Source organism: Lutjanus erythropterus, chromosome 19 (genome assembly GCF_056507025.1).
Source record: "Lutjanus erythropterus isolate fLutEry1 chromosome 19, fLutEry1.hap2, whole genome shotgun sequence".
NCBI classification, from domain to species: Eukaryota; Metazoa; Chordata; class Actinopteri; order Lutjaniformes; family Lutjanidae; genus Lutjanus; species Lutjanus erythropterus.
In genome coordinates, this window is record NC_139335.1 from 5755107 (window position 1) to 5782731 (window position 27625).

The window sequence follows — 27625 nt, forward strand, 5'->3', positions numbered from 1 at the left end:
GTGTTGGCGCTCTGCAGGATTGAGCCATACGTCCGCACCGGCGTGTCACACTTAAGCTGTGGCCTCTTGGTCCCTGAGGCATGAGAGGCACTGATAGATTACTGTGGATTAATACTGATGCCAGTCACAATATCGGTCTCACACACATCTTGCTGGGAATTCTGTTGTCCTCTTACTTTTATCCTAAATAAAATATGTTAATGTGGGTCTTTAGGTCTAATACACCAACTTGACCCAATGAACTGGCAGCTCTGGTCAGCCAGCTGCAGCACCGGCAGTGAAGTGAGCACTGGTTAATTTAATTTGATTCGATCTGAAAAAGAGTAGTCCTATTCTATTCTACTTGTGATATTATACAGATGTGGAGGATGTACGCAGAAATTTTACTCAAACAAACTGTGTGAAATGTTCAGAATAAAGGATAAACAGATACGATTATTATATAAAAAAATGTACCTTTATCAACTGTGGATTTGCTGTAACCTTTGACCTGGCTCCACTGTAGGCTAACACTAATACTCAGGTACAATAGTTGATACATTTCAGTGACAAGTGTATCACAGTATAATAAATGTACTTGATTGTGTTGCTTTTTAAAATGTATTTATTTTGTTTTCTACTTTATTACTCCCTATTTTATTTATTTAGTGTATACTATTATTCTTTCACTTCATTGTCTTTTGTTAATTTTTTTTTTGAGTTTTTAACTTGCTTGTTCGGCAAAGTGAGTTGCCTGATTTACTTGCCCGACATGGAATTTTACTTGCCCTGGGTACGTGGTCAAGTCTTGCTATTAACTGGACTGCATTTAAGGAAAGTGAGACAAATTAAAGGCAAATGTACTTTGATAGCAGCTTCTATTCACAATCATGTTTCGTGTGCGATCTGGTGTAATTTAACAGCAGTGAGTTATTAATCCCAGGGTTGGTTGGCAGATGGGAGTGTAGTTTCAGCTTTAATGCTGTAAAAGGCATAAAAAGGTCCCCCAGATGTTGACCTTTACAGTGTTAGCCACCTGTTGTGTTTAATCCTCTGCTTATTTATACCTCCAGTATTTAACTGTGTCTTCAAAAAGGTGTCATAGTGGTGTGACGTGGTTATCCCCTTAATCTTCGAGACAGCTGTCTGGATTTAGGTAGTGATAACAATAATCCCATTTGGCACCTTGAGGGGCGGCTGGAGTGAACACGAGGCAGAGCAGCTCGGAGGAGTCAAGGAGAGGTTTTAACCCCAAACACAGGAAAGTAAAGGGGACAGAAAGAGAAGAAGAAAGGAGAAGTTTCACCTTTGTGAGAGTCAGTTTGCAGGATGGGGAATACTAAGAGCAGCGCTTTGTCAAAGGAGCTCCTAGAAGATCTGAAATCCAACACAAAATACAGTGAGGCCGAGCTCTGCACCTGGTACCAGTCCTTCCTGAAGGAGTGTCCCAGCGGGAAGATCAGCAAGGAGCAGTTTGAAGGCATCTACGCCAGCTTCTTCCCAAACGCAGACCCCACAGAGTACGCACGACACGTGTTCAGGAGTTTTGACACCAACGCGGACGGCACTCTGGACTTTAAGGAGTACATCGTCGCCTTGCACCTCACGTCCGGGGGAAAGACTCTGCAGAAGCTGGAGTGGGCCTTCGCCCTGTACGACGTGGACGGGAACGGAACCATCAGCAACAATGAAATCCTAGAGATTGTTAGGGTACTTAAACCTTCATCTTTCAACACGACTGTGAAGAAAGCAATACATAGCTGCTACTCACAAACTTAACCTTAATTATAGATTATATAATCAGTTCCATTCAGCCACTTTCCAAAAGTCTTTTGCTACCTTGATATGAAAAAATGCTGAAAACAAGATGGTATATTGGTCCAAACTTATTTTCTACTTGGCAGACAATCGCCTTATTTATTGATATTTAGGCCTGCAAAAATGTCTGTAATGTTCTAAAACCATTTCTTCCTTCCTGATATTGATTCCAATACCAGTGCATAAAAAATATACTATTTCTTAGTAGCTGTGTATTACATAAGCTTATTGTACTAACTTGAGGGGGTAAAAGGCTGTTTTTCTGAATTAATTAGATACTGTTTCATGAAAAAAGACAGCTCTGTTTTTCTTAATTCATTAGATTTTTTTTATTATTAAAAATGGCTCTGCTTTTCTGAATTAATGAGATACTTTTTCATGTGAAAAAATAATTTTTTGAGATACATCCAGTAGGTGCTCCAAGCCCAAAGCCAGCCATTCAGAAGACCAGAGCCATTTTTTTCATGAAAATTATCAAATAAATTCAGAAAAACAGAGACATTTTTTTCAAGTGAATGCAATAAGCTTCTGTAGTGCTAGTGTATGCTAATAACCCTGTATGGATGTAATATGATTACTATCATTGTTGCATGGCCAGGCTCAGGTAAAAAAAAAAAAATGGCGTAGAGGACGCTCCAGAGAAGAAGCAGCGTCCTGTTTTGGTGCTAATAATATTTTTCTTAACAGACCAGAGTACTCGCGACAGCTTTTCAGGCTGTATCAGAGACAACTCTGATATTGGGATCCACACTTCAAGTGTGAGTAAGTAATTAATGAACCCAAGTTCATTCATTTTAAACATGTAGGTATGTAACTCTTCTTTCTCTTTCTTTCTTTATTCCCCTGGGCAAACATTTGTCTCACAGCAGCAGAGATACAAAAGAGCAAGGGGAAAAAAACATTAAAAGTTATTTACAAGCTATTAACAATACTAATTCTAATGTAAGAAGATGGTACATATGCATGGTAAAGTGTAAACTGACAAGTAAAAAGTCAAGTGTAGAACAGTTCAAAACAGTGCAAGAGACAGTGTGCATAAATAACACAGAATGTATGAAACATTGTTTTTTTTTTGTTTTTGTTTTTTAAAAGCAGTGTAAACAAACCTGTATACAGCACAAACCCATGCCATGTGGAGGCAGTGCAAAAACAGTGACCACATGTATGAAATGAGATGTATAAAAGAAAAACAGCGCAAAACAATGGCAATATGTATGCAACAAGTGTCCAAATCATTATGAGCACAATAATTAACAGGCTTTCTTGAATAACCTTGAAGTCTAATTAATATAATCTCCTTTAGTCAAACAAACTGCCCCAAACCTCAGAATATTCAATTCACAGATATACAAAGCATCAAAAAGTGGTGTTTGGGAAACAGGAACTGACAGATATTTCCAATATTTCAACATATTCTAACTGGAACTAGGGTTCAGAGAGTAACTAATATCAGAAAAGCCAAAAATACCGGATTTGGTATTGGCAAGCATGTGAGTCTGGTATTGGATCAGTACTCAGTATTGTCCAATACTCAATCTTCAGGTATCAGAGTGAGTATCAGGAAAGAATTATTCTTTTGTGTTATTTTTGGATATTATTCTGTACTGTTCAGGCATTTTAAAAATATGTTTCTCTCATACAGTCAATATTCAACATGATTCCTGTTGAAGACCAGAAGAACCTCCCCGAGGATGAAAACACACCGGAGAAGAGGGCTGCAAAGATCTGGGAGTTCTTCGGGAAGAAGGAGAACGGTAACTCGTACTGATTAATTAACGCCATGAAACGGCCACTTCAAACCTTTTCTTTACCTTCATCCACACGTGTTAATGCGCCTCTGCTTTTTCATCCTTTCCCAGATAAAATCTCAGAGGGAGAATTCATTCAGGGTGTGATGGACAACAAGGACATCCTGCGGTTGATACAATATGACGAGCCTCAGAAAATTAAAGACAAGCTCAAAGAGAAGAAGCAATAGTACGAGAAAGGGTGGAAAAATCGCCCTTTGTGTGGTTTTAAGACTGACTGATTATTTTTCTGTTTACATTCTAACATGATCTGGCTGCTTGTTTTTATTTCATTCATTTATGGACTTTTTTTTTTTACATTTTTGTCTTTGTACCCAGAGAGCAAATCATATTTGATGCTATAAAACAGAAGAACTCCTGAAATGTTAATTTATGTGCAGTTACACTGAGGATCTGTATTAAACGTGTAGTAAACAGCATCATTACAGCCAAAACACAGTAACTACACTTTTGTTGAAAATTTACCAGGACACAACTTCTTACCTTAACATAGAAATTATAGTATTATACCAGTGAATGTATAATTTTTGAGAAAAGAACTAGAAAACAGAGACAGTTGCTGCACTTCAGTTGGTTATGGCTAGCTAGTAAGATAGCAAAAGCTAACTACCCACTTCTGTTGCTTTTACCTCAAACTGAAACATCAATTTTAATGCTCCACCATCTTAGTAATTGAGTTTGTTTTACCACATAAATTAGACAACAGGTAAATCTTAAATTGTAATTGAGAAAAAGACAAACCTGTACCAGATATACTAGTTATGCTAAATGCTAACTAGCCTAGCTAGCAGAGTAGCAGTTGCAGTGTCTGAGGCCTCTGGTTCCAGTGGAATTCACCTGATTTCATGTGCTTACACTACATTTAAATTACAAGTTTTTGTATTGAATTAAAGACACATTTAATTTTATTTCACCAGGATAAATGAGCCGAAGAAGAAACAAGAACATAATTGTGTGCATTTCCTGTGCTGTATGTTTTTTAGGTTTCATGTTAGAACTGTGACAGTGCTTGATAGGTTAACTGTTTAAAATAAATTAATTGAAATTAAAAATAAAATTAAATTTGCTAGGTGAATGTTAGAAGTTGGTTTCTAGATAAAAAGCTGGTGGTGCTTATTTTCCAGTTGGGTGCCATTGAACCACAGCAGAGGAAGAAGGTGCAACAGGATGACATCATTAACTGAGCGCCAGTCAAACTTCAAAGAGTCAGAGAAAGTAAAAGTGTGTGTTCTCTTATACTTCTGTTATAAAGTCCCAGCGCACTGCGGAGCTTCTTCCTGGCATCACCTCCTCTACGTGCTCTGCACTTTGTCACGCAGCGAATTAAGGGTTTATTTGGACCAAACCAGAGTTTGTGATTGATGGAACAGTAGGAAGGTGAACCAGGATGTTTTTGGTGAGTTTTATTTTGTTTCTGTCCAGTCTGAATGCTCCACGGTGCGCTGGGCTGAAGTGGCTGCTGCAGCGCATCACCTGCGCTCTGTTTCTATCACTCTTCTCCACTTCCATCACCGTTGATTTTGTGTTTTTTGGTGATTTAGAGACTTGGTTTGTAAAGTTTACAGCCTGTCACACTGTTGCGTTGCTTGGTGGACGATGATGCAGCTAAAACACAAGAGCTCAAACCTGCCAACCACTCGTTTCATCTTCTCTCATGAGTTAGTGCACAGATATAAAACTACGCTTCCCCTTAGTTCCTCATAGAAATGTTTTCCCTGTGCATTTTGTGAGCTTCTATCTAATTTTATCCTGTTTTATCCTGTAACGCACAAACTGTCAAAAGTAAGAAAAAAAAAGACTGTTGGATTGAAAGAACCTCACTGAACAAATGTTTGACTTTCAAGGAACAGCCCTAAAATACAGATTTCTCTGGGTTAAACACTGTCGGAAACATCTGAGATAATGTAAGTACACAACTCAACAAAACATATAGCATAGGTCTAGTTGTTTTTAGACATTTAATGTAGAAATGTTGCATATATTATACCTTTAAGACCCATGCTTCATGCACATCATAATTTATTTGCTATAGCCCTAAATGTTGTTTTCATCGCACTTTGTTGCTGTTCAATAAACCAACATTTCCACCTCAAAAAATCTTTTTTTTTTTTTTTTTGCAGTTTTTCAAGATTTTTCTTTAAAATTTTTCATTTTTCCACCCATTTTTTAAATGCATGAATTAAAGCTGCACAGGTGAATGTTAATCCATTTGCTGCTCTCTGGCTGTGTAAGGCAGTATCTATCCTAACTTGACGTCTGTACACATCGTACGCTCTCATCATGACACCTCCCTCCTCCCACCTCCTCTGTTTGCATACCAGCCTTTTCCAGGCAGCCAATTTACTCTGTCATGTCTGGCGGCAAACCAGCATGTTTGTTCACACTTGGATTCATTCATTAGGTTGATAGCAATAAAGTCGGGACAAGAGCTCCTTATGAGTGGAATTAGGCTCAGGTTAACAATCCGCCTGTATCAGACAATCCTATTAGGAGCTGAAGGTCAGTTGAGACAAACAACCTCCTTATTCAAGTGTCTCGAGTACGCTCCTCTGGATAGCTTGTATGCTTCACACAGTTTGACTTTGTCACTGATTTAAAAATCACTTTTGTTCAATTATAAATATTCTTCAACGGACCAAGTGATAATGGATGCATCAGTGCAAAAGATTAGAAGAAATAATCTGTTTTAAGCGTAAAATACGACAGCAGTGTGTTAGTCACTGTAAACATTGGCCCGCTACCACAAAGATGGGGGTAATCAGTGACAAGAACAGAAGAAATCTACATCTCTCATGTGCTTTGTGTGTTTCCTTGAGCCCTGCGAACATAAAACACGTGCAAAAGCGACTTTTGTACAAACACTGTAAATGGCATTTTGTTCACTCAGCTTAAACGTTTATTGGAAACAGGTTGCATGCAAAACTTGGTTGGAATAATTTGTTTAGTCTTATTCAAGTTTTGTAAAAAAAAAAAAAAAAAATCAGTTAACTTGAGACTGTTATGGTTTGCAAATGCATGACAACAGCTCAGGGGTGGTGAATATTAAAGGATGGTTATTGCAGGGATGAAAGGGGGATGGAGGTAGAAGGAGTTACTGGGTTAAGGCAGACGGCAGGCTGAGTTACTGGAGCTGAGAGAAAGCAGGTTGAAAACAGGACAAAAAAGCAACACAAGGAAAAATAGATCACCGGAGAAAATGTGAGGCCTGAGCTGTGTCGAAAGCAGCTGGGTTGATAAAGCGGCGCACTGACGGGGTGCAGGTGAGCTGACTGGGAGGGGTGATGAGATGATTCCTGCCAGGTGAGGACAGAGTAGAGGCGGGGAGGAGCCAGAAGACTGGAGAGGAAACACCACGCCCACAAGACCAAGACAGACAGGAGACACACGGAAGAGGGCAAACAGAGGAAAACACTGGGAGATAACAGGAAGCTCTGCCATGGCCATGACAGAGACCTTGTGTGTTATGTTGAGTGAACACTAGGCTTGAGCGGCATCCATTTTTTTCATACCTTCCTGACATTTTACTGGTGTATAAGATATTATGGGGGTATCTGTATAAAACTTGTGTTAAATGGCTCAGTTTGACTCAACTCCACTGCAGACCACACTCATAGCAATGTGCAAATGGGGTTAAAAGGATTTGAGTGGTGAGTAGAGGCCAGAAAAGGGGGAGGAGGAGGAGGAGGAGGAGGAGAGAGTGTCTTATTTGTTTTTTGTCCTTGTTTTTAATATATTTTATAACTAAGACAGAAAGTGAATAAATGTATTTCCCCAAAATACTGAACTATTCTTTTAACATTTGTGCAACAAATTAGTTGCTGCAGATTACTGGACAAATCTCATTATTGCTGCTTTGCTGAACAGGAGGTTGGCTTTTTCTTCTGTTGTCCTAAAGCCTGTTTTGGCTTGGTTTAATACAAAACACACTGTTTCAATGTCCGTCCACCTGCATTACTTTTCCCTCCAATCTATTCTTCCACTGGACTTTGATGAGCTTGTAAACTGACCTACAGGTCAAAGAGTTTCAGCTGATTGAACACAGGGCTCAGGTGGTCTGCCAAACACAATTGTTGAAAACCATGAAAATATTACTTCCCATTTCAGAAATCCTAACCTCCCAATGCAGTTACATAATGACACGCCGTGATATTTCATTTTCAAAGAGGAGATTTATTTTGGACACTGCATTCCACAGTACACCGTCTGGACAGAGGTCACCTATGATCAAACATTCTCAAAACATCGGGAACATCGGATTTAATGCACGTTATGAAAATGTTAATCACAGAAGGGCAGTAAACTCAACCGTTACGTCACCATGAAACTGTTGATTCTTGTCAAGAACATTTAGTTGGAACATAATAACTTGTTACATTTAGTGCACAACATTGACACACACTGATAAAACCTCTACAACAGATATGCTATTTAAACCTGCGCATGAAGCCTTTTAGGTTTAAAGCAAAGTCTGAATGTGCTGAATCCATTCACAATTCAAATAAAGATGACTTTTCTTTATTTAACACAAAAATAATGCAATGCACTTCACGCATTATTAATGTTGGCAATAAGGCAGGTAAGCATTTATATATTTTTTCATAGCAATTCTTTTCTTGTGCCTGGCAGCTGGATTGAATCTGTTATTTGATTGGCTTCGTGCTTTTGAGAAAAAAATGAACAGAAAGAACAGTCAGAGAAAGATTAACAAAATAAACCCAGAACAGATAGACCACAACAAAATGTAAAGACAAAGACAGACACATACATGTAAACACAGACACATACTGTACATGCAGTCTCTGATAAAATGTGTTTCATGTGCATTTGTGCAACTGAGACGAGTCAGTCCACTGGATCGATCAGCAACATCTGGGCCAGATCAATCCACATCACGAATTCACTACCGTATCTTATCTTTTTGACAGCCTGTTCTCACTCCCAACGTATTAATGCAGCAGCCTGGTCAGTGGCTAAAACTAAACTATGACACTGTAGGAACCCCTCAAGCAACATTTCTGGAGGCCCTTTAGCAGCCAACAATGTAAAAAGTTTGCCTTTCTTAATGTAACAAAACTCAATGTAATAACTGGCCAATAATGTAATAAAACTTAAATAATATAATAACTTTTTGTGCACAATTTAATGAATTGAACCATAGTTACTTTAACATGTTTTTCAACCAAAATAAGACCTCTAATTACCATTACCTCTAATATCACAGATCATATTGCAACTGCAATATCAGTCAAAATAATTGCAGTGGGTTATATTGTTTAAAACGCATGTATCTATCCTTGTACGTAAAAAGATCATACATGAGCCTTTAAGTGTTAAGCTAAAGATATACTTTGCTTTTTGACCATGAATTCTTGTACACAACTGGCTGCGTAGCAAAGCAAACTGCAAACCGTCACTGCATTCTGCCCCTAAGCTGCCCCTAGCATCTTGCAGACGTGTTGCATTAATCTCTGAGGATGTGCACAACCAAGGCTCCAACTGGACGCAAGATGCGCGAGGCAGACATCATCGTATGTGAACACGTAGTTAAAAGCAAGTATATCTCTGACCTTACATTTAAGACGACTCCTCCCTTGTCTTTGTGCCTAAACCTAACCAAGAAGATATGTGCCTTTATTTTGAAACTCTATGCAGATGTTGCATATTTATTGTTGGTAACTTCAGTGCGGAGCCCTGCATGTGCAAAACTTAAACTAGAGCGGTACCTACAGCGTCATAGCTTGAAGTGAAGGGCCACTGACCAAGCCGCCGCATCTGACGAGGTGGGAGTGTCAACGGTTTGCTTTTGGAAGATGCAATTTGTTGAATTTTGCTCTCTGCTGCCCCGTTTTTTGCCAATCAGCATCGCAAAGATACTCTCTGTACATTTACCAAAAATAAAACAAACAACGTTGTACAGTACAAACACCTCATCGGCCCAAAGATCTGGGACCTTTTAAACGTTTGACAGCAAAATACATCTAGCCTGTATGTACAAATGTACACTGATGCAGAGTAGAATATGTCAAGGACATTCCAGGTATATAACCGTTAGGCACTAAAGGGTGTTTCAGTGTAACTTGGACCACCTTCTTCCTCCGGACTGATCCAAAAATAGACCCTGGCCTAAATCCGATCGACCACGTGTTGGGACCTGTGGCGAGCGTAATCAAATTCACATTCCAAAACACTGTGTGTGTTTGTTTGTTTGTTTTCCAAAGAATTGAGGTTACTGGATATTAGCACTGTACATGTAAATTCTCATGTTTTTTTTTTTTTTTGTGAGAAAGCTCCTAAATTGATTCTGTCACCGCAGAATACCTTGTGTAAATTCAATGAACTACACCAAAAACAGCCATCATGGTTCCACAAAGTGTGCAGCTCTCCATATACAGTAAAAGCAAGATATTCAAAACATGCATTTCCACCAAAATGAACCAGCAAAATATGAAAATATATCATATTCATTCTAAGATCTCAATATGCTTCAATATCCGTATCTAAAATAAAGGTAATATCAAATAATCATACTTTTTTTGTTGTTTGGTTTACTCAAACTGGAAAAGTTTTGATTGAAGCTAAACTAAACGATTCAAAATACATTAATTTTTTTTTCTAATAGTGTCAACTTTACAACAGGTAAACAGCAGAATATGTTAAATGGCATTCAGTAAGCTAATATTGATTATGACAGGGTTAAAATTTCGAAGGAACATGCTGGTACTTTGATCCATTTCTGTTTCCTGCACTCAGACTGCGTTAAGTATGAACCTTTCCTCCTGATCTCCAGTCAGAGAGAGGATGAGCAGACCTCAGGAGTCTGAACATGCACTGTCCCTGGATCAGTGTTATTACAAGTGTTTCTGGGACTCTGCGGGTGTGTTTTAATACTGCAGACAGAATGGCCGATCCCAGATCTATATGTCCATGTCCACAGGCCGAACCTCGCCGGTTTTGTTCTCCTTCACCCACAGCTCTCTGTCTTTGGCTGGATCCACGTTCTGCAGCAGCTGGTCGACTGGCTCCACCATCTGCAGACACATAAACAACAACATTGACCGTCATGTAGGGGTCCCACAAGGCTCTGTTCTTGGGTCAGTCCTATTCACACTAATAACTTTCCTAATGGATGTCCTAATATACTAAGGGTCTGCAACAGGTGCCAATCCAGAGAAATATTCAGTTTTGACTTTTTGACCTTTGAAATAAACTTTAAAAGGTTTTTCCAAACTAAACTCCTTAGTTGAGATGATTTACTTTTCTTCTTTCTGAACTTGAATCTTTGCGTTTTTTGAGAAAAAAAATTGGTCACAGTGAGCTGTGAACCTTATTCATCATTATTTTGGTGTTAGTTTAGCTTAGTGCAAAGACTGGAAACATAGGCACATAACACTGCATAAAACAGTGAATTATTGTTTTAAAGTTTGTTATTTTTGCCGAATTAAACCAACAAGATGAAGTGTGTTAATTAGTGAGCTTAAGAGGAGCTGGAAGGCTCACTTTCTTATCTTTGGACTGAGACAGGCTGTGTCCTCTGTCCTGTTTGAAGCTAGCTAGGCAAGCTAGGCCTAGCTAACTGAGAAGTAGTTTTTGTGTGAAATAAAGAATTTATTGTTTCAAAAATCATTTAGTGCTTGTTGGATGGTTTGATACAAAGTGAAGTTGTTGGGTTTTTTTTTTTACATTCATTCATTAACACAGGCAGCATAACTTTCCCATCCTGTAATTTTAAGTTGCTTGTGTAAAATCACTTTGACTTAAAGCTGCAAGGGTTCCTGTAAATACTTTGTTAGTTTGTTTAATCTGAGATTAACGACAAAGTAATTTTCCATCCTGACGAGTAAAATTCTGGGTGAAACACTATGTTATGATAAAATATCCCCATTTCAGAAGAGATATATACCTTGAAATGTAACTTCTGCTTACAGGTCATCACATCAGGTTCTGTACTGTATGCATCATCTCTGAGGAATCTGTTCTGTCAGCTGACACCCAGAGGAGCTCCTTGTTGTGGTAGTTTCCCACAGCGCTGACAGAAAACGTCTCGTCAGATTTACAAGGTTTACCTCCTAAATAAGCGGCGTGTGGGTGGGTGTCTCCGAGGCACACAGCGATGACAGCGAGTGAGCTGGATGAAAGGCCGTCAGTGGCGCACCGAGGGCTCCATCTGTCACAACATCTACACTCAGCGACGGGCTCAGCTGAAGTGGCACGCAAATCATGTCAAAGCCACTTGTTATTACCGGTACTTCTAGCAATGGTTTGCTTCGTTTTTTGATGATTAATTTATCAGTTACGAATAAAAATTAGGTAAGCTACAGTGTCCAAGTGGGGAGTAGACACACACACATACGCACCTACTGCCATGTGACTTAGCTGTATGCTACAACTTGAAATTATTAATTATTTATGTTTTGGTAAATTAGCACTAATAAAAGTTGCCAAATTAGCTATTAGCCTTTAATTTTTGCAGTGTACTCATGCATGCGCAGACAGCTATCATGGGATGACTATGACACTGAAGAAAACAAAGTTATAAGGAGCGTCTTTTTATCTGTGATTTTTAAGCTGATTTATGTTAAACTGTGACTCTAAATAAATACAGTTCTGGTGCAAATGAAAAGGTGCTTGAAAATTAAATGGTTTTTAACAGGAAGCGGAAAGAAAATCTTTAAGCACCTAGATAATGCAAAATCAGAGATTCAAGTTTATCTAAAGATGAAAAGTATTTTATTTATATTATTTCAAAACTTAAGAGTTTGATTCAAAACTAAAAAATCTAGAGAAGGAAATTCCAAAGAATGTGGTTGAAGTCTAATTTATTTATTTCACACTTAGCCTCCCTCCTCCTGGTCTGATGCCATGTGTGATGGGATAAAACTTTAAGACAAGGTTTTAGAAACACCCTGAAAACCCCTTCAATCTCAAATTCTCTCCTGGACTTATTTTATATTAAATGTGCCAAATATTCCTTAAATTAAATAAAGATAAAAACAGAACTTTTATCTTGACTCCCTGCCTGTCATTTTTCCTGACACGCTGCACATTTCTGGGACAAACACTCGCACGATCTGAGACTTGGTTTGACGATTACTATTTTTACATCAATGCCTAAAAAAAAAAAAACTTGACAGCTTGAATTTGCTTTTTGCTGCACTGTAAAATATTCAGTGTTGCCTTTTTCTGTTATTTTATTCTCAGTGTCTTCTACAGCACATAACAAAATAAAGACATCCTTTTAACTGGACTTACAGTCCTTAAATATCAAAATGACAAATATGATCATCACCTTGCGTTTCTGGGATGTAAAGGCCACTATGACTTTAGGTTGTGTAAATGTTAACCTCAGCTGCTTCTCTATTTTTGATTAAAATCAACTTAAAGTCTTGTCACTGCTGAAATTCTAATTTTAAAAGATCAAAAGCACAGTGAAGAATATAATAATGTATCTTTAGTATCTTAAAAATGCTGGAAAAATTGAGCAGGAACTCACACTCTGGTTGAACATGTCTGTCTCGTGCCTCAGAGTCGTGTACTGGCGTAAATGTTGCTGAATCCACTCGATCCGTTCAACCTCCAGTTTCTCCAGTTCCTGCAGAGGGAGGAAGACAGTTTACAGTTAGTAACACAGAAAAACTCTCCTGTTGTTCTGTTGACACTGGATTTACCCCACTGACCCCCCTGCTCTATGTGTAGTAATAATAATAATAATAATAATAATAATAATATTTTTTGGATTTCTGGTTTTTGCCTGTTTCCCTATTTCAGATTAATTTTTGTAAGCAAATCTCATAAAATCAGGAATTGTCATTAAGTATAAAGGTGAAACAACAGTTAAGTGTTTCTTATGAGCTGTTAAAGTGGACACTAAGCAGGACATTAGGATTAATCTGCTCCTCAGAGAGAAGGTTTTACCATGCTGGTGGTCACCATCTCTTCAAACCACTTGGACTGGGTCTGGTTGTACAGATCCACACAGCGCATCAGGTCGTCTCCTGCAGAACAGACAAGACAAGAACAGGACAGACAGGTCTGAGCTCAGTCCTGAAGGAAACCTCAGTCTGCGTTCACAAGGTTATTTCTTGCACGTGGAGCAAAATCCCCAAAGGACCAGCAGAGGGCGCCGAGACATCAGATGATCACAGGTTAATGTGGACATGAAGCTGTGGTTGTGGTTTTGAAGACAAGACAATAATTTAATTGAGGATATTATTTAAAACATCCCTTTCTTGTGTGCAGGATACCAAAATTAATTAAGTTATAAATATTGTTGGAGAAGCTCCAGTGGTGGTAGATCTAAAAGCAATATTAATGAAATAGGATTGAATAATTTCTAGACAAAGAACTAGATAAAATAAATTTAAAAAAGACAAAACAACGTGAACAATAAAAACAAAATGATCAGACACCAGACACCTCTAAACCTTAACTCCTATCTGCACACACTCAGACAGGACAGAATGTGGAAATTAAATTGTTCATAATTTAATCTCTTTTAATTGAGTGAAATTAACTTGTTTTAAGCAAGAGCAATGCTTTTAAAATGTTATCTTAAAAAGTAAAAGTAGGATTTAATATGATCTATGAAATAAGACAGATTAAAGCATGTCAGAATCAGTTTTTTTGCAGGACTTCAACTTGTTGTAAAAAATTTTCACAGTCTGTTATTAGTACTTTTACTCCTGTAAATAACCTGAATATTTCTTCCATCACCGCTCTATTCTAATATCTCAGGATGTAACAAATGTGTCAGTCAGTGTCTTCTATTAAACTGAAGCACAACTAAAACAATAGTTTTTTGACGTCCTTTCTCTGACAGCTAAATCTCACTTTTGCCCTCTGTGCTGCACGTTTCTGTGACAAACATGAAAAAGAGCTCAGATTTGTTCGACAGGTACTATTTTTATATCCATGATCACAACCTGAACCGCTTTGAATTTAACTTTTGTTCTTCGGAAACGTGCACAGTGAAAGATTCTGTATTTTAGTTTTCTCCATCAAGCCGGATCACTGTGTAATGTTTGAATATTTGACATTTAGTTTGTTCTGTGCGCAGACGCCACACAAACCTCTACTCAAGTTTTTTATGGTCCAATCAGTTTCTGACTGCTGGTAAAACTCTGCAGAATATTTCAGCTCTGCTCATCCTGAACCGTAACCACGTATCAAACAGAAACATCACAGAAGCTCATTAAAATTCATTCAGTGAAGGTAAGAACACGTCCTCGTCTCCGGCAGCGAGTGCGCTGAGCCGTAATGACATTTGGCCCAACCTTGAGATGGCGGAGTTGATCACCGACACAAGGCTGACATCATTTAAATGTGCCTTATGAGCGGTATTGATTAGTGCTGTGGACTGTGACTAATCTACTGAGAGGAAGAGAGACACGACCAGATAAGTTCCTGCAGTGCTTTCTGTCTATTAAAGCCTGAGCACAACAGAAAACAGAACACCGCCCGACCAGATCTCCGTGAATTCTTCTGGATGCTCTTCAAACACTTAATCCCAGTGTCTTTATCATGCAGACTTTCTTCATGCATGTTTATTGTAAAGGGAAAACTAGCAGAGACTCCATGAAGTTAACATGTGCAAGAAACAGTCCACAACCTAACTGCAAAAGGACAAATCCTGAGGCTTTTGTATGGATTAAACAATTTAGATAGTGAGTTTTATGAGCTTTATTTGTGCCACTATGTGGATTTTCTTGGCTAGCTGTTTTTCTCTTTTCCAGTCTTTATGCTAAGCTAAGCTACCTGTCTGCTAACTCTCAGCAAGAAACAAAGAAGCATATTTTCCCAAATGTTAAATAATTTCTTACAAAAATGACAGGATAAACCAAACTGTGATATATCTACTGTAATAAATCATTTCATGTCAAATCGTTTCATGTCAATTAGAGTTCAAATGAATGCTGAATGTTTGCTGAGTTAGTTAGTGTTTGTTTGTGAGTCGTATGAAATCATTAATAATCTTTTAGAGGCAGTAGATGTTTATAACAGTTAAATTCAGCAAAATGTTAATGGAGTTTGGCAGGCAGTGAGACAGGCAGCCACTAAACTCAAACTGCAGTGTGTCTTTCAGAGCAGTGGGTTTTTGTTTTTAGGATAACAGGCTTAACTTTACACTGACAGACGACTGACAGTTACAAACAGCGACTGGCTCTTATTTGAGCTCCGTGACTTCTGACCTGCTTGTGTGGATTTCCGCCGGGCCTTCTTTATGTCCTCCTCTACCTTGTTGCTGAGTTTGATCTCCAGCTGCTGGGTCTTCACCTCCAGATCCTTCTGTCTGTCTGCCAGGGCTTTACGAGCCTGCGTCGTGCACACACACACACACACACACACACACACACACACACACACACACACACACACACACACACCAGGCAGAATGTGTGAAGTTAGAGACAATGAGTCATTCAGCATAATCCTCAGATTTACTGTACGTACATCTATTACAAGAGTCATTACAGCCTTTTCATGCTGGCTCCTGACATCTGTGCTCTGATCCTGGTCTCATCCTTTAATCTTTTCTTAATCCATGTGATTGAGTCTTTCCTCTTTTTCTTATGAGGCACCTTTTCAAGGTCATTGTGTGATAGTGTTTGAAAGGTAAACACAGCAACAGTAGTAGTAGCATAAGCCAAGAAAATATCTTTTTCAAGAGACGCGGCAAGAAAAAGGAAACATGTGGGATGGAGTCGGACTAAACCCACCGATAAGGTCACTTGCTGCAACGGAGCCAAACGTTTGTTTCTGGCTGGAAATCATTTTATTAGCAGGGAAAGCTTCAGTGATAGACTAAACTGTGAATGAAAAATCGGCAGGTCGCAGACGCTGTGAAAACCATGTTTGACTAAACCGTTCAGACAAGTGACTGATTGCTAACAAGACCATGAGTTGGAGTTAGTCGGCTAGAAGTCTTTTTCATAGTTGAGATAACTTGTTAAAATTATCAAATGTTAAAATATTTTGGTTGATGCGTTAACAGAGACATGAAGAAAGATATTCTTGTGTCCACTTTGTTGTCTTCTTGTCTTATTTCTGTTAGTGTAGACACATCATTCACATACTGTTGATACCTACAGTAAATAAGGATTTACAACATGGCTTTTTTTTTCCAGCCGATACGATAACCCATGATTACCTGCTTCACATGGCACATACTGGTAATATAACCGACAATTATACATTTTTGTATTTTAAGAAGAAGCTCACACAACGTGTAGTTCCTGCACAGCATTTTCCTAAGTATTAAAAAAAAAATACTTTGATATAATCTGTCAAACTGGCGCTTGTTGCACCAGAAAATGCCCTAAAATGAAAATAAAGAAAATAAAAAGTGTGTTGGTGTGTACACAGAGGAAACAGATTCATTCATGAAATGACTTTAGCAGGTGGGAAGCAGCAGCAGCAGCAACAAGGTATTTTATCAAGATATTTTAAGTGTAGGAGTTACTGAAACCGTTTTTATTATGTAATATATCTGATGTAAACAAACACTGAAGTGTAGGTTATTTTCTTGTGCCTACTATTTGCAGGTTCACTTTTGGAAATTTGTGCACTGTTTGGTAGAAAATTCAGGCCAACAGACTACAAATATTAGATGGGTCATCTGAAAACACATGGACCGCTGTGTCTGGCCTGAACGTTAATCTACAGGCATGCAGACTCAGTACCTTCTCCACACCTGTGTAGCGACTCGCCAGCTGCTTCCTGAGGTCGGCGATATGGTGGTCGTACTTTTTCAGGTCCTTCTTGAAGTTGTCGCCCCTGAATGTCAGTAAAGGTTTCTCTACCTCAGTGTGGAGCTGTGAAAACAAGTCGCTCATCTGTTAGTAATTTAACAATAAACCTTTCCAGGCAGCCATATTGATATGAAATAAAACAAATAATAATAAATAATAAACAAAGACAGAATACAATGATTTGCAAAAACTTTTTGATCTATATTTCACTGAACACAGAACAAAGACAAGATGTTCAGACTGAAAAACTGTGGACTCGTCAGACCACAGCACACTTTTCCACTTTGCGTCAGTCCGTCTCAGATGAGCTCGGGCCTCAGTGAAGTCTGCAGCGTCTCTGGATGTTGCTGATATATGTCTTTCTGTTTGCAGGGTAGTGTCTTAACTTGCATTTGTAGATGCAGCGACAAACTGTTTACCGACAACGGTTTTCCGAAGTGTTCCTGAGCCCATGTAGTATCTTTTATACAATGATGTGGGGTCAAAGGTCACAGACACTTTGACCCTTTTGTGCAGAGATTTCTCTGGATTCTTTTGATATTATTATGGGTAGCAGATGGTGAAATCTATGTCCCAACTTGAAACAAGTTGCAAGAATGAAATTCAGAATGAGTGTAAATTCATAAAACAATTCACTGTGTTAGTTTGAACATTAAATATCTTGTCATTGTACTGTATTCAATTGAGTACAAGTCGAAGATGATTTGCAAGTCAATGCACCATGCACAATAGCAGTCAATATCATCTGACCTGAATGGAGTGAAACCTTAATTACTTTGAGTGAATTCTGATGTTTAGGTAGAGGTTTACTCAACATTTACTTTGTCTTTTTAACATGTGAGCCAAAGCTTCTCTCTAAAATCAATACATTGCTTAATAAAGCCTGTTTCCTGTCCCGCAGAGTCACATCCATCACCATAAAGGGAGACAATTACACTGTTAGTCTCCGTTTCTATTCCTCCCACCAAACACTTGTCCAATAATAAGAAAAAGATTGTTTTTCATGACACTTCAATAAACTACAAAGTGCTCGTCAGCAGTGTTGGCTCTCCACACAGAATGCTAATCTAGTGCAAATGCCAAAGCTGGAAGATGGAGAGGAAATGTACGCTCTTAGAAATGAGGGTTCCAAAAGGGTTCTACCTGAAGGGCTACAGTTTCTCCCACAACCATTCGCTTCTAAAGGACCCCTTTTGTTAAAAAGGAGTTGTCCCTGGTTCTATGTAAGACTTCCATTAAGAACCCATTTGATCCAAAGAATCATTTATGGAAGAAAGATAGCTGAACTCTATTGTCAAGGGTTCTTTGTACTACAGTATGAAAAGGGTCTAGGTAGAACTCCCTAGATGAAACCCTTGGAATACAAAAAGGTTCTAGATGAAACCCTTGTGAAAAAGGAAGGTTATGATAAGGGTTGCAAAAGGGTTCTTCCTGAAGGGCTGAGGGAACCCTATTTTGAAGAAAGGGTTTGTCACTGGTTCTTTGGAATATAAAAAGGTTCTCAGTAGAAGACCTTGAGTGTGTTCTAGATGAAACCTTTAGACTAGAAAAAGATTCTTGGTAGAACCAACTGATTTTTTTTTTAAGTAAAACCCTTGGAACAAAAAAAACATTCCCAGCAGAACCCTCTCTGTGGGTTCTAGATAAAACCCTTGGAATATAAGAAGGTTCTTGGTAGAACCCCGTGAGTGTGGTCTAGATAAAACCTTGAAGTTTCTGAAAACCTGTAAAATCCTGAAGGTCTGAGACAACCCTTTTTTTGAAGACAGCGTTTGTCACTGGTTCTATCTATAAAAAGGTTCTCGGTAGCACCTCCTGAGTGTGTTCTAGACAAAATCTTTGGAATATAAAAAGGATCTTGGTAGAATCTCTTCAGAGATTTCACGATGAGTCTAGGCATATAACCCTTTATGTTGGGTTCTTGGTAGAACTCGCTGAAAGTGGAACCTTCCTAAAAGCCGAAGAACCTTTTATGGTTCTAATCAGCACCTTCATTCCTGAGAGTGCAGTTTATTATAAACTCAGAGAGAAAACCAAGCGGAGCTTCTGCAGCGTTGATAAGGCGTCTCATTCTCTGCGTGACGAGGTGTTCGCGTCTCCTCAACCGTCTCATAATGAAGCCGAGTGTCGGAGCGCTGGTGGAACAGAGGAGGAACCGCGTGGTGGGGGCTCGTCAGAACACGTAGCTAATTAATTAGACAACGGAGGGCTATGAAAAGCTCTGAGGCTGCTTCCACGTTATTTAAGGCTGCATCTGAGGCCTGTGTGCCTTTTCTGCATGGCCGGTAATCACATCGCGGACAGGTCATTTTCTTCGGTCAACACTGACAAACTTGAGGCAAACGAGCCCCGTCACCTCAGGATGTGGTCACATCACGTATCCATTACTTCAGGTGATTGAAAACACTTGACCTGAAGGTGCAGAAAAATGCAAACCACAGGCCCCCACACAGCGATGAAAGCAGATTCTCAAACGTTTGTGATTCAGAGAAAGAAAAAAATGCTAACGTAAGCCAATAATTTGATTTTTACACCTAATTTTATTTCAAAATGTATTTGTTTTGTCTAGAAAATGTCAACTGTCAATTTGAAAGCCTAAAGATTTTGAGTTTATTATATAGAGACAAAGAAAAGCAGCAGTTTGAGAGGCTAAAATCAGAGTGGTTATCATTTTTGCAAGTTAATATATACTATATGATTCCTTTCTATCAAGGTTCTTAGCAGATGTTACCTTGCTGGAGAACTTCAGGTGAACTTCGGCCTCATCATGAAGACTCTTCTTCAGCTGAGTCCAGGCTTCTCCAAGAGTCCTGACAAAAGAAGAATGTCAAGTTATTACACTACTTATAATAGTAAATATTTCCACTAATTATAATGCCATTGTACTCACCAAAGTAATTGCTAAGCTCTAAAATATACATGAATGATCAGAAAAGTTGTAAATGAGCTGACAGTTTTGCTAAATTAGTGCCACTTTACTTACAAACAGCTCTTTCCTTTCAAAACTTGTCTGCAAACTCAGTGTAGAAAGCTGGGTCTGTCAGCAGCAGCCCTGCAGCAGAAACACTGACTGTGTGCACAAGTGTGCAAGCTGCAGCTGTTCAGCAAGAACAGCGAGAAGTTTGTGACGGTGAATCATCACTTAATCTGAAGTTACACCTGTTATCTTAACAAAACAAAGGCCCACTGCTTTAAAATTCACATTCTGGAGTTGGAGCTCAGTGGCTGCCTGCCAGACTCCATTAACATTTTGCTCAATTTAACTGTTATAAGCATTTACAGCTTCTACAAGACTATTAATGATTTCTTACAACTCATAAACTGGCATGCACTTATTCTGTGAACATTCGGCATTAATTTGAACTCTAATCAATGTGAAAGGGGCATAAAAAAGAACAGTTATTTCTGCTCAGAGTAGGACTTTCAAAGGTGGACGCTGGTGAGAATTTCAACTTGTTGTTGTTTCCTTAATTGCTGATAATATATCATGGTAATTTTAGGATTTTGGTTTTGTCTTTTTGCATGCCATGTAATAAGCGGACTAATAGACCAAAATAGACCTCATCCTGATGGTGATGCAGGGTGACCTGATTCTATAATTATCTGTTATATTATATTGATTCTATATTGACCCTACACTGTGTCAACATTAGCCCAGTCTTTTTTAGTGTGTAGGACAGTTTCCTGAGAATGAATTTCTCAACTCTGCACACTTAATACACACTGGACTTTTCATTTTTATTGCACACAACAAAAAAAAAGTTCTGTCATTGTGGAATTTCCAGAGCTGGAAAGCAACCAACCTCTGCCGCTTTTCGAGCCAACCCTTATCTCCTCTGTCGACTGATTTTGTGATCTGCTCAAAGATTTCTTTGATGATAGTAACAATCTTTGATAGGTGCATCAAACAGACAGAGTTGTGTGGGGATATGTCTATTTTAAACACTCCTATCTCCAGACACAGTCCTTTTAATTACTAAACGTGCTGTTTTGCAGAGCTGCACGCGCTGTTTGGTCTTACAGCTTGTGTTTGCTGCACTCACCCTTCCTCCTGTAGTGCCAGGGGGCTCAGAGACAGCTTGGAGAGGTTCTTGGCATATTCTTCTTCAATCTTTATCCTGAAACACAGAGAGGCGAGATGTGAAACCCGGAGCAGCCCGGCTCAAAGGAGGACAAAAACTGCTTTAGTGAAGTGGAGGAAAATGCTTTAACACGGATCATTTCAGGGGTGCACTGCAGCAGAACCACAGAAACTTTGACTACTATTTGCTGCAAAGGCTGAACAGTTTATTTTACCCAAAGTGTGGGTCAACCTCACACAAACTGCAACATAATTAAACTCAACAGATTTTCTGTCCTCAATATGTTAAAAATGAGAGGAAAAACAGTCTTAAGGAATCGTATGAAGGGAAAGTTTTGAAAATAGAAAAACACCTAAATGTAATTGTACATAATTTTTTAGTACAGGCATTTTGTGAGAAAAATACCTGTACTTTTTTCTTGTTATCTCTTTTATGTCGTTTTTCATCTTGTCACATCTTTTATGTCCTTTTTGTTTTATTATGTCTTCTGTTTTATTGTTTCTTCTTCTTAACGTCTTTTGTGTCAATTTTTGCCACATAGTTTTTGTCTTATTGCTGTTTATTTCTTTGTTTTACACCTGAAATCAGTCTTGAAAATATATATATAGTGTATATAGGAGAGGGCTCAGATATCACTGCTAAAAATGATTAAAAACCCAGATATCAATACTAAAAATTGCCAAGAACCTCATTATCAGTGTTAAGTGTTTCAATTCTGAAAATTGTCTTTTTATATAGAATCTATACAGACTTTTGTATAGTTGTGATTTTTCTTAATATGCAAATCTAATTTTGACAACCTCTGTCTTGGGGACCACCTATGATTTTTGCCACCCCCTTTAGGGGGGCCTGGACCCCAGGTTGGGAACCGCTGTTCTAAGGGTTAAGAATTTCTGTTTGTACATTCACTGCACTGCATCCAGCTGCATGTCTCATGTAAAACAGTTTCTGGCTGATTGATTGTGGACAGCACTGCAGCCTTTGTATGCACATCAGACAAGGAGACACACATAAACCAAATGACCCTGACCTCGGCACATCAATAATCCCACTGTGCTTGTGAGAAATTCTCCAGCAGTCTTTTACAGAGCGGCTCATTTTCGGTGCGGCTGCTCTCATTTCCATCTCCATCTGAGAGATGGAAATGAGATGTGCTCATATTTGCCCTTAGGGGCCATTCAGCCAAGGTAGCCATGTTTGTGCCCTTTGTGACATTCACTTCCTCTGCCGGTCTCACATTTACCATCCACACCTGAGTAAATCTGTCACCTAAAGAAGGTCACACGGCCCATTCTTTGACTTAATGTTCGGATACTCGCTGCGCCGAACCACCCGGTGAAACAACACAGAAAGGTCAGCAGTGAATAGAAATCTACTTGAGGGATCTGGGAGATGGCGGCTATATTCAGAGAAGAATCCTCATTAACTTCCCACGACCCGAACCAGGATGTGAATGGAGCTTTTGTACAAGTAGGTGGAGCTAATTATATAGAGCGGCGTGAGATCGGATGTAAAAGTTTGAAGTGAAGTCCTACTTATTTATGTTGGGGTTTTTTTTGACATCCTGTTTCAGATTGAGGAAAATAAAAAGAAGGAAGGGACATTACATCACTACAGGTCATTGTGTGCTCTGCTTGGTGCCACTTCCACTGACACTTATGGGAGAAGCACACTATAAGGCTGGCTTATAAATAAATATACTATAAATAGTTAATACTATAAATAGTTACAGGTTGCAAATTGCATGAAACATATTTTCCATGCACATCAAAATATCACCCAACAGGTTTATTTAATAAAAACTGGCTGTCTGGTTGTTAATTTTTCATCCAGCTTGTTGTTTTCTTGCTAGTTTATAACAAGTGGGAAGTGTTTGCATCTTTGTGTCTTATTTCGTATCATTTTCTTGCTGGAAAATATCAGTTTGGATGTGGATCTGCTTAAGGAGGCTGATCTGATGAGCCTCTGGTGAGTGCATCTGCCCTTTGATTGAAGGGAGACGTCAGTATGAAATCGTAACTTGCTATATGATTGTTTTTTTGATAATCACTCTTATTTTCATCATAACTTTATATTAAAGCAGAGCTATAAGTAAGCTAGCAGTGACGTTTCATGAAGTGCATGAGAACAATCTCCTTCTGAAGCATCCAAAAGACCATCTTCTGTTTTATTCAGTTATTCATTTTGATTATAATAAGTTGTCCTCGAGCTCAAATCAGTGAATTAAAAGTCAGCTGGAATAATACAGCATCAAAGTTTAGTGTCATCCTTCTGACACGTTATCAACATTTTAATTGGATGTTGCTTGAAACTTCACAAACTTTGAGTTTTGCAACTGTTGCAGCTGAGTTTCAGGCGAGTTTCAAGTTGTGTTGCAGATGGGTTTATATCCTGCAACACAACTGCAACCGAATTTTACCTAAACTTCAACTAACTAAATTCACATGAAAGTGTAAAGCCAGCCTAAAACCCAACACATCTACGATGTATGACGATGCATGAAAAAAATAAGAAAAAGCACACTTCAGAGTGTAAAATGCTGACTGATTTTTGGCATAGCATGATTGATATTGCAACTCCCATAAGCTTAAATGGACCCAACACTAATGGCTGCAGCATAGACTGTTCTATAGTAATGTAATGTCTTTACCTTCTTTTTTTAGTTTCCTTGTTTCAGACTCAGCAGGAGCTCAGAGACCTGTGCATTTCCTCTATCCTCACTTGTTCCACTGAGATCTAAAGGCACTGTAATTACAGTACTGCATGCAAGCTTGGAGCCCTTCTCCCCTCAGATCTTCTCGTAAACTGAGCTCTCTCTGGACAGATCCTGTTTCGTACCCAAACTCACTCAGTAGGGCTGCACGATTTGTTAAAAATCTCATATTGCGATTGCAAACATGTTTTCTTTCATCTGCAGAACAAGATTTTTAAGCCAGGTCATCTCTGCAGCACTACAGTACCTCATTATACTGCTGTTTTCTCACAGATTTTTCCTTTTTCAAAAAACAACCTTTCCAAACAACAAACAGAATAATCTCTCTACATTGGTTACCTGCATGTTTTGGTACTGATTTTGAAATGTTAATGATTACTTCTAGAGCATGTTTGGAATTGACCACTAATTTTCTCAGTCATTTACTACCCCCTTATGAGCCTGAATGCAACTTGAGATCTTCCAGCAGAGGCCTGCTAATAATTCCTGTGTTGAAGCTAAAAACTAGAGGAGCTTTTTGGAGCTTTTTTGCTGCAGGAGATCAGGAAGGCTGGCTCTGCTTCTTCTTTTAAATCACTCATAAAAAAATTCATCATCAAAATTGCTTTTTCTCTTGTCATTTGAACTGTATCTCTGCATTAATTCTGCTCCTTTCTTTTATTTATTAAAAAATGGATGGATAAAAAGCACGACAGGTAAAAGGAGAAATATGTGTTTTTGATTTTGGTGTAATAATTAGCTTCCTGGCATTTTTATTCTACCTGAGCCTGCTTCGTGTCTCTAATAAAAGCATCTCTGGCTCCTCCAACGGGAATATTTCTGTCTCTGATGCAACTTTGCGTCTGACACTCATTCAATTAATTCATTTAAGCTGTCAACAAACAGTTTTGTTGTTGTAGCAGTGTGATCTGAGACAAAACCGTTACCTCTCGTGGATAAACTCGGCCATCTCTTTCTGCATCTGTTTGCCCTTCAGCTGCTTCTGCAGGAGAACCTCGAAGCCGGGCAGGGAGGTGGTCCCCGAGGGGTCTTTCTTGTCGGTCTGTGGAGGAGGAGGAGGAGGAGGAGGAGGAGGAAGGGGGAGGGCGTCATTGATAAACAGCAGCGGAGCAGTAAACAACCGCAGAGCGTGCAGTCACACCTCCCTGTTGTTTAGGTTTGAGAGTGTGTAGGGGTTTGTGAGAATGAGCTCTGAATGTGTGACTCACTCTTCATGTCAAGCAGGACATGCGTTGGTGTGTGTGTGTGTGTGTGTGTGTGTGTGTGTGTGTGTGTGTGTGTGTGTGTGTGTGTGTGTGTGTGTGTGCGTCAATCACTGGATGGGTGGATGTTTGTGTGTCTGAGCACGCTTTTAGAAATAAGGGTTCTTCCTGAAAGGTTCTACCCAGAAACATTTGCTTTTTTTTTGAAGAGAGCATTTGTCAAGGGTTCTTTGTGAGACTGAGGGTTCCATGAAGAACACTGTCATCCAAACAACCACTTTTGGAAGAAAGAGCTCCTCAAGGATTGTTGAAATCCTTAAAAACTCTTTCATCAAGGGTTCTTTGTACCATAATACAAAGAGGTTCTTGGTAGAATCCATTTGAGTAGGTTCTAGATAAAATCCTGGGAATCTAAACGGTTCTTGGTAAAACCTTCTGGGTGGGTTCTAAATAAAAAAATACACTGGAATATAAAAAGGTTCTCAGTAGACCTCCCTGAGTATGTTCTGGAAAAGATTATTGGAATATAAAAGCTTTCTCAGTAGAACCCCCTGGGTGAGTTCAAGACAAAACCCTTGAAATATAAAAAGGTTCTCTGTAGAACCCCCTGAGTGTGTTCTTGATAAAATTCTTGGAATTTCAAGGGGTTCTTGGTAGAACCCTCTGTGTGTGTTCTACATAAAAACCCATGGAATATAAAAATGCTTTCAGTAGATAAAACCTTTGAAAGAAATTATCAGTAAAATTTCCTTCATGGGTTCTAGATAAAACCCTAGATAGAATGTAAAAAGGCTCTCAGTAGACCCACTTGGTGGGTTCTTGTTAGCACCCTTACAAGTTGGAAAAGGGTTACCAACCTTTATAAAAGGATTCTACAACAGGGACAAGCCAAAGAACCTGTTACGGTTCTAGACAGCACCTCTTTTTCTCAGTGTCCCACTCTGTCTTTGTTAGTGACAGGACTGATGTTGGACTCCAGAGGTGTCAGGTTTATTTCACACAGCAGGTCTGAGCAGCAGGTCAGCGGACGCACAAAACATCACAAGCAGGACGACACGACAGGCTGCAAACAAGGAGCCAAACAGCCACAACAGAGAGGAGAAAACAGGCGTCAGGTTTCAGTCAGTTACACAGACTGAAGGCTTTTTCAATACAAATCTAATTTAGGATGGAAATGTATGGAAACTGAAAATTACAGGAGCCACTGGGGAGACATTTAAAGCAGCAGGATGATGATTGTGTTTGCAGAGAAGCCGGTCGATCAGCCGTCCACCTGCAATCCTCCTACTGCTACATGAAAGACAATTGTTTCTTTTGTTCAACGAGAAGCAGCGCGGATCCATTTAAAAATAGCAAAAAGCATTATTGACGGCTTCCTGCCGGAGTGCAAGATGAGTTTAGTCACATAATTTAATGTAAGCGCTTGGCTTTAAACTGCATTTTACATTTACTTTACCAGCAAAGATTTGTTTTAAAGGTCAACAACAAAACAAAATGTGTTGACAGGAACCTTCTGGAGTTTTTCTCAGAGGTGGGCAGTCGGACCAAACACACAGTGACAGAGTGAAAACACTGAAGATTGTTATCATACACTACACTCTGACAAAACAAGGTGCTAACTAGAACCATAGACGGTTCTCTGGCTTGTCCCCACAGGAGAATCCTTTTTGTTCCCTGGTAAAACCTTTTTATAAGACATTTCAGAAAGTTTTACCTAGAATCCCACATAAAGACATAGAACCATCTGTGTAACGTTTCACCTAGAATCCTCTATGAGAGGTTCTACAGAGACCACTATTATGGTGTAATGGTTCCACTCAAAACCCTCTCTGGGGGTTCAAGCCACAGTCTTTCCATCTTCTATTGGGCTTACAAGAACCAACCCAGGAGGTACTACGAAGAACATTTTTAATATTCCAAGGGTTTACCTAGAGAACACCCAAGGGGATCTACTGAGAACCTTTTTTAAAAATAGATATTCCAAGAGTTTTATCTACATCTCTACCAAGAACCTTTTTTGTTCCAAGGTTTGTGTCTAAAACACACTCAGGAAGCTCCAATATCCCAATATTAATATTAACTAGGCTATAAAACATTTAGCTAACTTTGTCGCTAGCTAGTATGCAATGTAACAGGTTGTGTTTGTTTGTTTGTTAGATTGTTTTTAATTTAGCGAGCTTGCAAACAGTGCAACATTTGGTTAACTATTTAACCAGCTAGCAGACAAATTAACATTTTGTTAACTTTTTATTTGCCTAGCAAACAATATAAAAAGCTT

General features: G+C 38.9%; 2 protein-coding genes across 3 annotated transcripts in view; one reads left to right on the forward strand and one right to left on the reverse strand.

The window, feature by feature from the left end:
* The first annotated feature begins 1181 nt into the window (after positions 1-1181).
* On the forward strand, positions 1182-4608 carry rcvrna (recoverin a). Its single transcript, XM_084743846.1, has 3 exons — positions 1182-1689; positions 3440-3551; positions 3657-4608. Exons 1-3 carry the CDS (start codon positions 1309-1311, stop codon positions 3773-3775), a joined length of 612 nt encoding a protein of 203 aa, XP_084599972.1. The 5' UTR covers positions 1182-1308; the 3' UTR covers positions 3776-4608.
* A 5201-nt stretch (positions 4609-9809) lies between these two features.
* The window catches only part of gas7a (growth arrest-specific 7a), a 31555-nt gene continuing 13739 nt past the window's right edge, over positions 9810-27625 (reverse strand). For both annotated transcript variants that reach the window (XM_084744838.1, XM_084744840.1), the window contains 8 exons: positions 25072-25187; positions 21394-21468; positions 20082-20160; positions 17282-17413; positions 15791-15914; positions 13518-13597; positions 13096-13194; positions 9810-10633 (listed from right to left, as the gene is read on the reverse strand). In XM_084744838.1, coding sequence (XP_084600964.1) covers positions 10520-10633; positions 13096-13194; positions 13518-13597; positions 15791-15914; positions 17282-17413; positions 20082-20160; positions 21394-21468; positions 25072-25187 — 819 coding nt within the window. In that variant the 3' untranslated portion in view covers positions 9810-10519. The remainder of the gene's footprint in view (positions 10634-13095; positions 13195-13517; positions 13598-15790; positions 15915-17281; positions 17414-20081; positions 20161-21393; positions 21469-25071; positions 25188-27625) is intronic.

What these genes read in the sequence shown, in the direction of transcription:
- rcvrna (XM_084743846.1), top strand. Translation starts at nt 1,309, where the DNA reads ATGGGGAATACTAAGAGCAGCGCTTTGTCAAAGGAGCTCCTAGAAGAT. An exon ending in AAATCCTAGAGATTGTTAGG is followed by an intron (nt 1,690 to 3,439) that starts GTACTTAAACCT and finishes TCTCTCATACAG; the next exon opens with TCAATATTCAACATGATTCC. An exon ending in CTTCGGGAAGAAGGAGAACG is followed by an intron (nt 3,552 to 3,656) that starts GTAACTCGTACT and finishes ATCCTTTCCCAG; the next exon opens with ATAAAATCTCAGAGGGAGAA.